The sequence below is a fragment of the Bombina bombina genome, chromosome 11 (genome assembly GCF_027579735.1).
Source record: "Bombina bombina isolate aBomBom1 chromosome 11, aBomBom1.pri, whole genome shotgun sequence".
Taxonomy (NCBI): domain Eukaryota; kingdom Metazoa; phylum Chordata; class Amphibia; order Anura; family Bombinatoridae; genus Bombina; species Bombina bombina.
Window position 1 is genome coordinate 18,297,714 of NC_069509.1, and position 16,831 is coordinate 18,314,544.

The window sequence follows — 16,831 nt, forward strand, 5'->3', positions numbered from 1 at the left end:
ATCACAAGCTGTAGAGAGACAGATACAGGCACACTAACAGATAAGATTACTAGTTCACACAAATGGCATTGGACCTAAGACAGCCAGTGGCATCTCATGCATGTACAGAACTTAATTAGTTCATTCTCACTGAATATTCATCCTAGACACCTTCTAGAAGGAAATGACTGAACCATCGTCTCTATCACCTTGTATTACCATAGATTAGGAGCTTTGCCATATGATTTTAATTCTCTTGGTTTACATTATTACATTGACATCTATACTTCCCAGTAAGTGACCTTATAGATATGAAATAGGCTCACTCTTTTTAAGTAGGTGCAATTTAGCAGAGATTTTAACTTTATTTGGTCTTGAGTGCTTCAGATCTCACCACATAACAGCATTACTTTAGATTTTATAACGAAGATACAAAAAGGGATCTTGTATCTGTTTAATTGATTTTATTTCTGTGTTTTAGAAGCTTTAGTCCAACAGCCAGAGATGTCTGCTAGGTACCCACCTATAGGAAATAAAGGCTCTTTAAGAAACCGAAGACCTTTACAAGTAGTTCATGCTCATAATTTAGTAACATCTGATAAAAATCCACCAGAAGGAAACAGATGCTTGTCACAAAACAGAAGATCTCCTGAAACAACTGCTGCTCATAAACCAGCCTCTCCAAGCCCTTCTCATCCTTCACGAAGTACATATAAGGTACGTCACTGGATCCTTGTTCTTACAGATGGTTAGACAGAGAGATAGATGGACAATAATATGGAGCAGATAATATGCTCTATTGTCAAACGTTTTAGGTTAAAATTGTTTCCAAGATTACTGGATTCCCTAGCGAAACATAACATTTGTGAATTATATATCATTGTGCCGAGTAGGAGGAAGTCAAAATTTAGAGTGTATAGTTTAAAAAAAATCTTTCCAATTTATTTCTATTGTCAAATGTACTTCTTTCTATTGCTATCCTTTGTTAAAACTTTACTTCTTTTCATGAAAACATATTATATCTTAGATTCAGTGGGCACAGATTTCCTTAGAACATTTTAGTTTTAGACAATGACATATGTATTTGTCAAACACCTGGTCATATTAGCACTCCTGGATATGGCTGGTAGTTTGAACATACACATGTACGTCACCTGATTGGTTCACCAGCTGTATCCTCACCTGGAGTGGCACTAAAGCACAATGACTATGTATTTGAGAAACATTTAATATTGTTTATATGTGTCTTATGGGAATAATATTTAAAGAAAAATGAAAATAATACTGTAATCATTTACTTTTGTTTTGACAACTTAAAACATAAAAAAAACATTTCAACAACAAAGTAAGGGTTCCATGTACTTACATACAAAGAGTAGATAGATAGATAGATAATTTATATAGATATAAAGATATACATAGATAGATAATATATTGATAGATAGATGATAGATAGATAGATAGATAGATAGATAGATAGATAGATACATAGATTGATAATATATTGATAGATGATGGATAGATTTTATATATACAGTATATATATATATATATATATATATATATATATATATATATAACAGTTATATAAACATCTGAATTGCCTCTTTGTACTTCACAGATCTCTAATGACATTGAATCAGATTGTTATACATTGAAGAGTGAGCCATTTACAAAATACCAGAATGGGACCTCACATCGCAAACACACCGTGTGTATATGTTCAAGGTCAGCGATGAGTAACTATCACTGGCTAATGTCTCACCTACAAGCACCGGGCTTTACAGATCTAGTGCAGGTCGTCCGCAGTGTCTATATCTCAAATGACTTTTCACGTTTTGCATCTAATTTACAAGGCTGCACATTTGCCATTTTGTACCATACACTCAACCACGGGCGTTTAAACATCTCAGATGTAACAGACTCATTGTATGATCGTGAACTGCAGCATTTATATCTCACACTGGGTAAGTTCCTTCTATGGCATCCAAACCTCATCTATCTTCTTTATCTCCAAAAGGACTAAACTGTGACTCATTACAGAGGTACAATCATCTGCTGGTAAATGTCTCCTCTAATGACACAACCTCCTGTGTCTTTGTTAAATCTTCAGGAAAAGATAATGTGATTGTTGTGGTTGATGACCTGAATGACAGCAGCAAAGACAACAAGATGAGGATCCTAAAGGAACAACCCACAATCGGGACGTGCGCCAAAGAAATGTTTCTTATCAGTGGTCAAGAAAAGAAATACATTAATAACAGTTATTCTTCACCTCGTTCAATAAAAGGGAAAAGACTGCATCACACAATGATGGAAATAGAAGAAATCATTAAAATGAGTAGTAAGTTTACTGATGCCGACACAACTGATTGCACAGGATCACGCAGTATGTTACACTTTACTCTGGGTACGTCATACTGCCGTATCCCTCCATCTGCTGCAGGCACCTAATGTATCTCACACCTCTTCACCAGTGTTTTTCTTTTCTACTTCCTATAAACACTGATGACCAATCAGAAGCTCTGATACTTTCAGTGCCCCCTGTTAGGGTGTCTAACAAATTAGAACATTAGGCTTATTATGTTGTCTAATTGGTTACATTCTACAGGAGCCATGTTGATGTAACATTAGCGCCTAAAATGAGCTCACTTATATCAGTGAAGTCTCAGGAGTTACTAAATATAAGGTACCAAACACAGAAAGTGTAGAAAAGTAACCTTAACACAAATTGCTACCACATATAAGCACATAATTAAAGGGACATTAAACTGTTGGACACAACTATTCTAGAACGGTTACTACTAACTATGTTATGCTTTTCCTCATGTTGCTGCAGCTCTCTTCAAAGCCGTGTTCCTAGTTTAACCCCTGAAATGTTGTCAGATAATGAAGCTCCGCCTCTTTCTATTGGGGCAGCCATCTTGGAGCACAGGTATTTTCACATACTGTGACAGAAGCTGTGTGCATTTACATATTAGGGAGGTTGTCAGCGTTTGGACAACTGTATGATGTACACACTAACTTCAAACAAATACAGCAGTCAAAAAGCCACAACATCACTGATACGTAAGTATACACAGCTTCTGTCAAAGGCATGAGAATACCTGAGCTCCAAGATGGCGGAACCCAGTACAAAGAGGCGGAGCTTCAGTATCTGGCAACTTTAAGCTATTAAAATAGGAGAATGGATTTGAAAAGAGCTTCAGGAAGAGGAGGAAATGCCATAATATAATGATAATATAGTGGTAATCTAATATAGTATAATATAATGATAATATAGTGATAATATACAGTAATATAATATAGTATAATATAATGATAATATAATATAATATAATACAGTGAGGAGTTACTATTATTTTGTATCTGTGCTCAGTAGTGTAATGTCTTTCTAATGTATATACTTCCATAAGCAAATCAGATGTCATACTGTCTAGTAATGTCTGCAATTGGCTGGAATGTGATACGTCACTGACTGCACCAAAAAATAACAAAATATTACTCAATATACTGTTTATCATTTCAGTCATTTCTCTTCCTTTAGTAATAGGCTTCTATTGTAACATCTAAAAATGTCTCCTTGTAACAGGCAAAGTGAAAATATCAGTGGCTGCACCATTGGAGGAATTCTCAGACCATCCCGGATTAAAACATATGAAGACACCCAATACAGCACAGGAAGCATGCAATGTATGTTCCTTACAGAAATACTTTATTATCTTATGTGCAAGACAGTTTTTATCACAATCATCAGTATCTATACTGCTGGTAAAAAAAGGTTTACAATACCTCTGAATATAGAGCAAGTAAAATATTATAGAATTGTGATAGATAGATAGATGGATAGATAAATAGATAGATAATATATTGATAGATGATATATTTTATATATACAGTATATATATTACAGTTATATAGACATTTGAATTGCCTCTTTGTACTTCACAGATATCTAATGACATTGAATCAGATTGTTATACATTGAAGAGTGAGCCATTTACAAAGTACCAGAATGGGACCTCACATCGCAAACACACCGTGTGTATATGTTCAAGGTCAGCGATGAGTAACTATCACTGGCTAATGTCTCACCTACAAGCACCGGGCTTTACAGATCTAGTGCAGGTCGTCCGCAATGTCTATATCTCAAATGACTTTTCACGTTTTGCATCTAATTTACAAGGCTGCACATTTGCCATTTTGTACCATACACTCAACCACGGGCGTTTAAACATCTCAGATGTAACAGACTCATTGTATGACTGTGAACTGCAGCATTTATATCTCACACTGGGTAAGTTCCTTCTATGGCATCCAAACCTCATCTATCTTCTTTATCTCCATAAGGACTAAACTGTGACTCATTACAGAGGTACAATCATCTGCTGGTAAATGTCTCCTCTAATGACACAACCTCCTGTGTCTTTGTTAAATCTTCAGGTAAAGATAATGTGATTGTTGTGGTTGATGACCTGAATGACAGCAGCAAAGACAACAAGATGAGGATCCTAAAGGAACAACCCACAATCAGGACGTGCGCCAAAGAGATGTTTCTTATCAGTGGTCAAGAAAAGAAATACATTAATAACAGTTATTCTTCATCTCGTTCAATAAAAGTGAAAAGACTGCGTCATACAATGATGGAAATAGAAGAAATCATTAAAATGAGTAGTAAGTTTACTGATGCCGACACAACTGATTGCACAGGCAGGATCACGCAGTATGTTACACTTTACTCTGGGTACGTCATACTGCCGTATCCCTCCATCTGCTGCAGGCACCTAATGTATCTCACACCTCTTCACCAGTGTTTTTCTTTTCTACTTCCTATAAACACTGATGACCAATCAGAAGCTCTGATACTTTCAGTGCCCCCTGTTAGGGTGTCTAACAAATTAGAATATGAGGCTTATTATGTTGTCTAATTGGTTACATTCTACAGGAGCAATGTTGCTGTAACATTAGCGCCTAAAATGAGCTCACTTATATCAGTGAAGTCTCAGGAGTTACTAAATATAAGGTACCAAACACAGAAAGTGTAGAAAAGTAACCTTAACACAAATTGCTACCACAAATAAGCACATAATTAAAGGGACATTAAACTGTTGGACACAACTATTCTAGAACAGTTACTACTAACTATGTTATGCTTTTCCTCATGTTGCTGCAGCTCTCTTCAAAGCCGTGTTCCTAGTTTAACCCCTGAAATGTTGTCAGATAATGAAGCTCCGCCTCTTTCTACTGGGGCAGCCATCTTGGAGCACAGGTATTGTCACATACTGTGCCAGAAGCTGTGTGCATTTACATATTAGGGAGGTTGTCAGCGTTTGGACAACTGTATGATGTGCTTCAGGTTAGGGAGCATTATACAAAGCAGGGGCAGTACAGTTTTGCAGCTGCTGCATTGCAATATATTATTGTTGAGAGGTTTTGTAAATATATAATGTGTAACTGTAAAACTGGATAAAAAGTGCAAAATGTACAGCTCACATAATCTATCATGCACACTAACTTCAAACAAATTATACAGCTGTCAAAAAGCCGCAACATCACTGATACGTGAGTATACACAGCTTCTGTCACAGGCATGAGAATACCTGAGCTCCAAGATGGCGGCATAAAAAGTAAAGTTTACACCTAACACCCTAACATAACCCCCCGAGTTTAAACACCCCTAATCGGCCTACACCGCCGCCACCTACATTATACTTATTAACCCCTAATCTTCCAACCTCTTACACTGCTGCAACAAAATAAACTTATTAACCCCTAAACCGCCACTCCCGGAGCCCACCGCCACCTACATTATGTTATTAACCCCTAATCTGCCGCACCTAATGTCGCCGCCACTATTCTAAATGTATTAACCCCTAAACCTAAGTCTAACCCATTAACCCTAACACCCCCTAACCTAAATATTATTTAAATAAATCTAAAGAAATATTAATATTATTAACTACATTATTCCTATTTAAAACTAAATACTTACCTATAAAATAAACCCTAAGCTAGCTACAATATAACTAATAGTTACATTAGCTAGCTTAGGGTTTATTTTTATTTTACAGGCAAGTTTGTATTTATTTTAATTAGGTAGAATAGTTATTAAATAGTTATTAATAATTTAATAACTACCTAGATAAAATAAATACAAATTGACTTGTAAAATAAAACCTAACCTAAGTTACACTAACACCTAACACTACTCTATAATTAAATTAATTCACTAAATTAAATAAAATTAATTACAATTAAATAAAATTATCTAAAGTACAAAAAAAACAAACACTAAATTACAGAAAATAATTAAATAATTACAAGATTTTTAAACTAATTACACCTAATCTAATCCCCCTAAATAAATAAAAAAGCCCCCCAAAATAAAAAAGCCCTACCCTACACTAAATTACAAATAGCCCTTAAAAGGACCTTTTGCGGGGCATTGCCCCAAAGTAATCAGCTCTTTTACCGGAAAAATAAAGTACAAACCCCCCCCCCCAACATTAAAACCCACCACCCACACAACCAACCCTACTCTAAAACCCACCCAATACCCCCTTAAAAAACCTAACACTAACCCCTTGAAGATCACCTTACCGGGAGACGTCTTCACCCAACCGGGCGAAATCCTCAACGAAGCCGGCAGAAGTGGTCCTCCAGACGGGCAGAAGTCTTCATCCAGACGGCATCTTCTATCTATCCAGCCGAAGAGCAGCAAGATCGATGACTGTTTGTTATCAACAGTCCACTGCTTATCGCCCAGTACTTGGTGCGAGGCTTTTTGACAGATTTTTTGGTAACTTTGGAGAACGTATTCAGGTCTGCGGCAGCGATGTTAGGCGATGTTAGGTGAGCGTATTGGTGCCGGCGAATGCAGCACAGTTGACGGGTTGATAAATAGATGCCATTGGCTTTGATTTTTGATTTTTATTGTTATAACCAAACGGTATTTGTTGATATGATTATTTCAGGAGCGTATTTAGGTTTTGTGCTGCCCTAGGCACTCAGTATCCTGCTGCACACAGAATCCTGCTGCCCCCCCCCCCCCCCACACCATCATTTTTTAGTTAGGCAGTTGTGACTTTCTTTTTTTTTTTTTTTTTTTTTTTTTGCTGCTGCATTTTAAAATTACATTTTCCCCAGCCAGGTCTCGTAAAAAGCTTGCATACAGTTTCAGGTAGGTATTTTAGCTCATTAAAATAATTACAGTATTCACTGTGCAAATGAATTTTTGTACCCGGTATTTACCAGTTACTCTTGCCCCTTTCTGTTTCTATGAGCAGTTATTCCTTTTCATGAGGGTACAGCCAACCAGTTGCCCATATAAACTAAGCACAGTAGGTTCCTGCAACTGTACTATTAAACAATATGTGTCACAACGGTACAACTGTACTATTAAACAATATGTGTCACAACGGTACAACTGTACTATTAAACAATATGTGTCACAACGGTACAACTGTACTATTAAGCAATATGTGTCACAACGGTACAACTGTACTATTAAGCGATATGTGTCACAACGGTACAACTGTACTATTAAGCAATATGTGTCACAACGGTACAACTGTACTATTAAGCAATATGTGTCACAACGGTACAACTGTACTATTAAGCAATATGTGTCACAACGGTACAACTGTACTATTAAGCAATATGTGTCACAACGGTACAACTGTACTATTAAGCAATATGTGTCACAACGGTACAACTGTACTATTAAGCAATATGTGTCACAACGGTACAACTGCAGGAATTTACTTTGCTTAGATTTTAGGGGAAAGGCTGAATGGCCAATTTTAAAAGACCAGGTCACCTATCAAATATGTACACTGTAATTATATTAATAAGCTAAAGAAATGTATATTTACTATCCCTTTAAGTAAAAAAAATTTTGGTAGCTGAAATATTTTTTACTATATGTTCATTCCTGCAAATTTAGCGACTCAAAGTACTAATCACCTTAAAATCCCTATCAATCAATAGCAAAGTGTGCATGCAGGAAAATTGTCACACACGCACACAGATTGAATAATTACCAGTTTAAATACACCAGGTGTTCTCAGTTATTGAGTTAATTAATTAGTATCAAAGGCAATGAACCATATGCATAAAGCTCAGACTTAATAGAAATACAAACACATCATATGTAATTGTCTTCAGATATCAATAATTGTAAAAAAATACTATTTTCACATCCAAATTCCCAAAACATTATTTATACATACAGTTTAATAAATTAGATCAGTTTTGTGTAAAATAACGTTTCAAAATAAAACTGGTATTCATCAGCAGACCAACATGCACATCTGTTTTAAGTAAATAAAAAAACGTATCACCTAGTAATGCCAACTTTATTAGATAATAAACTTGTAAAGCCCCTTTCTCCACAACCCAGTAACAGTGGGCTTTATGAACAACTGCATCACATCAGTTGCAATATTAAAGTCCTTATTACTCCATCCATATAATATAAACAGAATGGACCAGCCAATCACTTTAGAAAAACCCATAAGAAAGTAAGTTGGAAGTAAAAGTTGCTGTATCTCAGTGTCATAGTTATCAAACAAAATCATCAGATTCCAAGCAGTTTTTAACAGAGCCAAGTTCCAACCAGATAGCATTTAAAGCAGGCACAGAAAGAATAATAGTAAGTACTCACTGATCAGCTCACTCATTATATTGTTAGTATTGTGCAGCGTATTGTGCAGCTTTATTGTGCGCACGTGCGTGTCTCCCTCCATCCATGTGCGGCAACTGTGAGTGAGCGGACCGGAAGGCGGGCGGAAGTTAGAAAACGTCACGTGACCTCGGCAAAAGCCGGGTCATGTGACCGCCGAACAAAATTGCAGGTAGATTACGAGTTATATGCGTTAGAGGGTATTTAACGAATTCAACAAAAGTTGCGTTATTTAACCCTCCATAGCGCTGCCATTACAAGTTTTGAAACAGCCACCTTGTGCATGTGATATGGTTGCATTGAGCTCCATACCGCACAAAATACAAGTGCTGCTTTGACATGCTCGTGCACGCTTTCCCCATAGAAAAAAAGCTAACACCTGTGATTGCGGAATGAAAAGCTCCGTAACGCAGCCCCTTTGATGTCTATGGGGAAAACAAGTTAAGTTTAAATCTAACACCCTAACATAAACCCCATGTCTAAACACCCTAATCTGCTGCCTCCTGCAGATTTGCGGCCAATCGGCCGCTAGCAGGGGATGTCTATCAACCCAATCATATAGCATTGGGTTGATTGCTATACACCATTCAGATTCGGTGGATACAGTTAAGGAGTAGCAGCTTAACTGCTATTTCCGGAGAGCCTGAAGTGAGTTCGCCCCATTCGGGGCATAGTAAATCGGCCCCCATGTCCCTAACAAATGAGTCAATGCCTTTCATAATGTCATAACCTCCAAATATTGGTAATTGGTTACATTCTACAAGAGCCATTTTGCTCTAATTTAAGCTCTTAGAATGACCAAAGTTATATCTGTGTAATCTCATTCATTAATACCACACAAAGCATAGAAAGCAATGTAAAAATAGTTCTGAAGCACAAAGTTAAAAACAAATAAACACAACATTAATGTATAATACCTTTACCAGTTAAAATGAACTTCTGTTAAAGAGATGTTGTAGGTCACAAAGAGCAATTAATTGACTATAGTACAATCTAACACTAATTTGGTGGAACGTGATACACCACAGCATGGGGTCGTTCTATGTAACTGTGTTATGAAGCAGTGGATGTAGCTTGGAGCTCTTATGGTGAAAACTTGCTCATGTGAGCCTGGAAAACACAAATAAAATATTTATAATAGCAGATCTTGCTAATCTTTCGGCCACATATGAGGTGGTAGAGTTAAATAATCTTGGACTCTTTTAAAGAAAAAAAATAAAGCTGTATACATTTAAGAGCAAATGCATGTAAAAATGTTCATGTGTGCTTCAGTGTGACATTCAGTAAGCTTATGCAATAGGCTTGTACTCTAAATCCTCAAATTGCTATGTTTTACAGGTGTAATGAAAACATCTGTGCCTGCAAAACCTGAAGAATTCACAGGCCCACCAAAATCAAAACATCAGAAGACGATCTATACTGAGCATACAGAATGTAATGTATGTCCCTCACTAGGAGACTTGTATCATAATGCATGTCTCTCACTAGTAGACCTATGTCATAATGTATGTCTCTCACTAGTATACTTGTATCATAATGTATGTCTCTCACTAGTAGACTTGTATCATAAGGTATGTCTCTCACTAGTAGACTTGTATCATAATGTATGTCTCTCACTAGTAGACTTGTATCATAATGCATGTCTCTCACTAGTAGACCTATGTCATAATGTATGTCTCTCACTAGTATACTTGTATCATAATGTATGTCTCTCACTAGTAGACCTATGTCATAATGTATGTCCCTTACTAGTAGATCTATATCATAATGTATGACTCTCACTAGTAGAGTTGTATCATAATGTATGTCTCTCACTATTAGACCTATGTCATAATGTATGTCCCGCACTAGGAGACTTGTATCATAACATATGTCTCTCACTAGTAGATCAGTATCATAATGTATGTCTCTCACTAGTAGACCAATTTCATAAAGTATGTCCCTCACTATGAGACTTGTATCATAATGTATTTCTCTCACTAGTAGACCTATGTCATAATGTATCTCCCTCACTAGGAGACTTGTATCATAATGTATGTCTCTCACTAGTAGACCTATGTCATAATGTATGCATCTCACTAGTAGACATGTATCATAATGTATGTCTCTCACTAGTAGACCAATTTCATAATGTATGTCCCTCACTATGAGACTTGTATCATAATGTATTTCTCTCACTAGTACACCTATGTCATAATGTATCTCCCTCACTAGGAGACTTGTATCATAATGTATGTCTCTCACTAGTAGACCTATGTCATAATGTATGTTGCTCACTAGTAGACCTGTATCATAATCCAAAATCAAAACATCAGAAGACTATCCATACTGAGCATACAAAATGTAATGTATGTCTCTCACTAGTAGACCTATGTCATAATGTATGTCCCTCACAAGAGACGTATATCATAATGTATGTCTCTCACTAATAGACCTATGTTATAATGTATGTCCCTCACAAGGAGACTTGTATCATAATGTATGTCTCTCACTAGTAGACCAGTGTCACAATGTTTGTCCCTCACTTGGAGACTTGTATCATAATGTATGTCTTTCACTAGTAGACCTATGTCATAATGTATGTCCCTCACAAGGAGACGTATATCATAATGTATGTCTCTCACTAATAGACCTATGTTATAATGTATGTCCCTCACAAGGAGACTTGTATCATAATGTATGTCTCTCACTAGTAGACCAGTGTCACAATGTTTGTCCCTCACTTGGAGACTTGTATCATAATGTATGTCTCTCACTAGTAGACCTATGTCATAATGTATGTCCCTCACTATGAGACTTGTATCATAATGTATGTCTCTCACTAGTAGACCTATGTCATAATGTATGTCCCTCACTATGAGACTTGTATCATAATGTATGTCTCTCACTAGTAGACCTATGTCATAATGTATGTCCCTCACTAGGAGACTTGTATCATAATGTATGTCTCTCACTAGTAGACATATGTCATAATGTATGTCCCTCACTAGGAGACTTGTATCATAATGTATGTCTCTCACTAGTAGACCTATGTCATAATGTATGTCCCTCACTAGGAGACTTGTATCATAACATATGTCTCTCACTAGTAGACCAGTATAATAATGTATGTCTCTCACTAGTAGACCTATTTAATAATGTATGTCCCTCACTAGGAGACTTGTATCATAATGTATTTCTCTCACTAGTAGACCTATGTCATAATGTATGTCCCTCACTGGTAGACCTATATCATAATATATGTCCCTTACTAGTAAACCTATATCATAATATGTATCCCTCACTAGTAGACTTGTATCATAAGGTATATCCCTCACTAGTAGTCCTATATCATAATGTATGTCCCTCATTAGTAGACCTATATCATAATGTATGTCTCTTACTAGGAGACTTGTAATATAATGTATGTTTCTCACTAGTAGACCTATATCATAATGAATGTCCCCCACTTGTAGACCTATATCATTATGTATGTCTCTCACTAGTAGACCTGTATCATAATGTATGTCTCTTACTAGGAGAATTGTATCATAATGTATGTCCTTCACTAGTAGACCTATACCATAATGGTTGTCCCTTACTAGTAGACCTGTATCATAATGTATGTCTCTCAACAGTAGACCAAAGTAGACCTATATCATAATGTATGTCCCTCACTAGTAGACCTATATCATAATTTATGTCTCTCACTAGTAGACCTGTATCATAATGTATGTCTCTCACTAGTAGACCTATGTCATAATGTATGTCTCTCACTATTAGACCTGTATCATAATGAATGTCTCTCACTAGTAGACCTATGTCATAATGTAGGTCTCTCATTAGGACACTTGTATTATAATGTATGTCTCTCACTAGTAGACCTCTATCATAATGTATGTCTCTCACTAGTAGACCTATATCATAATGTATGTCTCTCACTAGTAGACCTATGTCATATCATATGTCCCTCACTAGTAGAACTATATCATAATATGTATCCCTCACTAGTAGACTTGTATCATAAGGTATGTCCCTCAACAGTAGACCAAAGTAGACCTATATCATAATGTATGTCCCTCACTAGTAGACCTATATCATAATTTATGTCTCTCACTAGTAGACCTGTATCATAATGTATGTCTCTCACTAGTAGACCTATGTCATAATGTATGTCTCTCACTATTAGACCTGTATCATAATGAATGTCTCTCACTAGTAGACCTATGTCATAATGTAGGTCTCTCATTAGGACACTTGTATTATAATGTATGTCTCTCACTAGTAGACCTCTATCATAATGTATGTCTCTCACTAGTAGACCTATATCATAATGTATGTCTCTCACTAGTAGACCTATGTCATAATGTATGTCCTTCACTAGGAGACTTGTATCATAATGTATGTCTCTCACTAGTAGACCTGTATCATAATGTATGCCTCTCACTAGTAGAACTATGTCATAATGTATGTTCCTCACTAGTAGACCTATGTTATAATGTATGTACCTCACTAGTAGACCTGTATCATAATGTATTTCTTTTACTAGTAGACTTGTATCATAATGTATGTCCCTCACTAGTAGACCTATGTCATAATGTATGTCTCTCACTAGCAGACCTGTAACATAATGTATGTCCCTCACTAGTAGACCTATGTCATAAAGTATGTCTCTCACTAGTAGACATTTGTCATAATGTATGCCCCTCACTAGTTGACTTATGTCATAGTGTATGTCCCTCACTAGTAGACCTATATCATAATGTATGTCTCTCACTGGTAGACCTATATCATAATGTTTGTCTCTTACTGGGAGACGTGTATCTTAATGTATGTCCCTCACTAGTAGACCTATATCATAATGTTTGTCTCTTACTGGGAGACTTGTATCTTAATGTATGTCCCTCACTAGTAGACCTATGTTATAATGTATATTCCCCCTTAGTAGAACTATCTCATTATATATGTCTCTTACTAGGAGACTTGTATCATAATGTATGTCCCTTACTAGTAGACCTATATCATAATGTATGTCCCTCAATAGTAGACTTGTACCATAATGTATGTCTCTCACTAGTAGACCTATATCATAATGTAGGTCCCTCACTAGTAAACCTATATCATAATGTATGTCACTCACTAGTAGACCTGTATCATAATGTATGTCTCTCACTAGTAGACCTATGTCATAATATATTTTCGTTTACTAGGAGATTTGTATCATAATGTATATCTCTCACTAGTAGACCTATGTCATAATGTGTGTCTCTCACTAGAAGACCTGTATCATAATGTATGTCTCTCACTAATAGACCTATGCCATAATGTATGTCCCTTACTAGTAGACCTGTATCATAATGTATGTCTCTCACTAGGAGACTTGTATCATAATGTATGTCTCTCACTAGTAGACCTATTTCATAATGTGTGTCCCTCACTAGTAGACCTATGTCATAATGTTTGTCTCTCACTAGTAGACCTATGTCATAATGAATGTCTCTCACTAGTAGACCTGTATCATAATGAATGTCTCTCACTAGTAGACCTATGTCATAATGTATGTCCCTCACTATGAGACTTGTATCATAATGTATGTTTCTCACTAGTAGACCTTTGTCATAATGTGTGTCCCTCACTAGGAGACTTGTATCATAATGCATGTCTCTCACTAGTAGACCTGTATCATAATGTATATCTCTCACTAGTAGACCTATGTCATAATGAATGTCTCTCACTAGTAGACCTGTAATTTAATGTATGTCTCTCACTAGTAGACCTATATTATAATGTATGTCCCTCACTAGGAGATTTGTATCATAAAGTATGTCTCTCACTAGTAGACATATGTCATAATGTATGCCCCTCACTAGTTGACTTATGTCATAGTGTATGTCCCTCACTAGGAGACTTGTATCATAATGCATGTCTCTCACTAGTAGACCTGTATCATTATGTATGTCTCTCACTAGTAGACCTATATTATAATGTATGTCCCTTACTAGGAGATTTGTATCATAAAGTATGTCTCTCACTAGTAGACATATGTCATAATGTATGCCCCTCACTAGTTGACTTATGTCATAGTGTATGTCCCTCACTAGTAGACCTATATCATAATGTATGTCTCTCACTGGTAGACCTATATCATAATGTTTGTCTCTTACTGGGAGACGTGTATCTTAATGTATGTCCCTCACTAGTAGACCTATATCATAATGTATGTCTCTCACTAGGAGAGTTGTATCATATTGTATGCCCCTCACTAGAAGACCTATATCATATGTCCCTCACTAGTAGAACTATATCATAATTAGTATCCCTCACTAGTAGACTTGTATCATAAGGTATGTCCCTCAACAGTAGACCTAAGTAGACCTATATCATAATGTATGTCCCTCACTAGTAGACCTATATCATAATGTATGTCCCTCACTAGTAAACCTATATCATAATGTATGTCCCTCACTAGTAGACCTATATCATAATGTATGTCCCTCACTAGTAGACCTATATCATAATGTATGTTTCTCACTGGTAGACCTATATCATAATGTTTGTCTCTTACTGGGAGACTTGTATCTTAATGTATGTCCCTCACTAGTAGACCTATGTTATAATGTATATTCCCCCTTAGTAGAACTATCTCATTATATATGTCTCTTACTAGGAGGCTTGTATCATAATGTATGTCCCTTACTAGTAGACCTATATCATAATGTATGTCCCTCAATAGTAGACTTGTACCATAATGTATGTCTCTCACTAGTAGACCTATATCATAATGTAGGTCCCTCACTAGTAAACCTATATCATAATGTATGTCACTCACTAGTAGACCTGTATCATAATGTATGTCTCTCACTAGTAGACCTATGTCATAATATATTTTCCTTTACTAGGAGATTTGTATCATAATGTATATCTCTCACTAATAGACCTATGTCATAATGTGTGTCTCACTAGAAGACCTGTATCATAATGTATGTCTCTCACTAATAGACCTATGCCATAATGTATGTCCCTTACTAGTAGACCTGTATCATAATGTATGTCTCTCACTAGGAGACTTGTATCATAATGTATGTCTCTCACTAGTAGACCTATTTCATAATGTGTGTCCCTCACTAGTAGACCTATGTCATAATGTTTTTCTCTCACTAGTAGACCTATGTCATAATATATGTCTCTCACTAGTAGACCTATGTCATAATGAATGTCTCTCACTAGTAGACCTATGTCATAATGTATGTCCCTCACTATGAGACTTGTATCATAATGTATGTTTCTCACTAGTAGACCTATGTCATAATGAATGTCTCTCACTAGTAGACCTATGTCATAATGTATGTCCCTCACTATGAGCCTTGTATCATAATGTATGTTTCTCACTAGTAGACCTTTGTCATAATGTATGTCCCTCACTAGGAGACTTGTATCATAATGCATGTCTCTCACTAGTAGACCTGTATCATAATGTATATCTCTCACTAGTAGACCTATGTCATAATGAATGTCTCTCACTAGTAGACCTGTAACATAATGTATGTCTCTCACTAGTAGACCTATATTATAATGTATGTCCCTCACTAGGAGATTTGTATCATAAAGTATGTCTCTCACTAGTAGACATATGTCATAATGTATGCCCCTCACTAGTTGACTTATGTCATAGTGTATGTCCCTCACTAGGAGACTTGTATCATAATGCATGTCTCTCACTAGTAGACCTGTATCATAATGTATATCTCTCACTAGTAAACCTATGTCATAATGAATGTCTCTCACTAGTAGACCTGTAACATAATGTATGTCTCTCACTAGTAGACCTATATTATAATGTATGTCCCTCACTAGGAGATTTGTATCATAAAGTATGTCGCTCACTAGTAGACATATGTCATAATGTATGCCCCTCACTAGTTGACCTATGTCATAATGAATGTCTCTCATTAGTAGACCTGTAACATAATGTATGTCTCTCACTAGTAGACCTATATTATAATGTATGTCCCTCACTATGAGACTTGTATCATAATGTATGTTTCTCACTAGTAGACCTTTGTCATAATGTATGTCCCTCACTAGGAGACTTGTATCATAATGCATGTCTCTCACTAGTAGACCTGTATCATAATGTATATCTCTCACTAGTAGACCTATGTCATAATGAATGTCTCTCACTAGTAGACC

At 36.2% G+C, this 16,831-nt stretch overlaps 1 protein-coding gene across 1 annotated transcript in view; it reads left to right on the top strand.

Annotated features, from left to right (window-relative positions):
• The window catches only part of LOC128642224 (uncharacterized), a 103,230-nt gene that overhangs the window by 26,564 nt on the left and 59,835 nt on the right, over window positions 1-16,831 (top strand). The window contains exons 4-10 of the mRNA XM_053694923.1: window positions 461-696; window positions 1,601-1,946; window positions 2,093-2,389; window positions 3,572-3,672; window positions 3,931-4,276; window positions 4,423-4,653; window positions 10,001-10,101. Of these exons, the coding sequence (XP_053550898.1) occupies window positions 461-696; window positions 1,601-1,946; window positions 2,093-2,389; window positions 3,572-3,672; window positions 3,931-4,276; window positions 4,423-4,653; window positions 10,001-10,101 (1,658 nt within the window). The remainder of the gene's footprint in view (window positions 1-460; window positions 697-1,600; window positions 1,947-2,092; window positions 2,390-3,571; window positions 3,673-3,930; window positions 4,277-4,422; window positions 4,654-10,000; window positions 10,102-16,831) is intronic.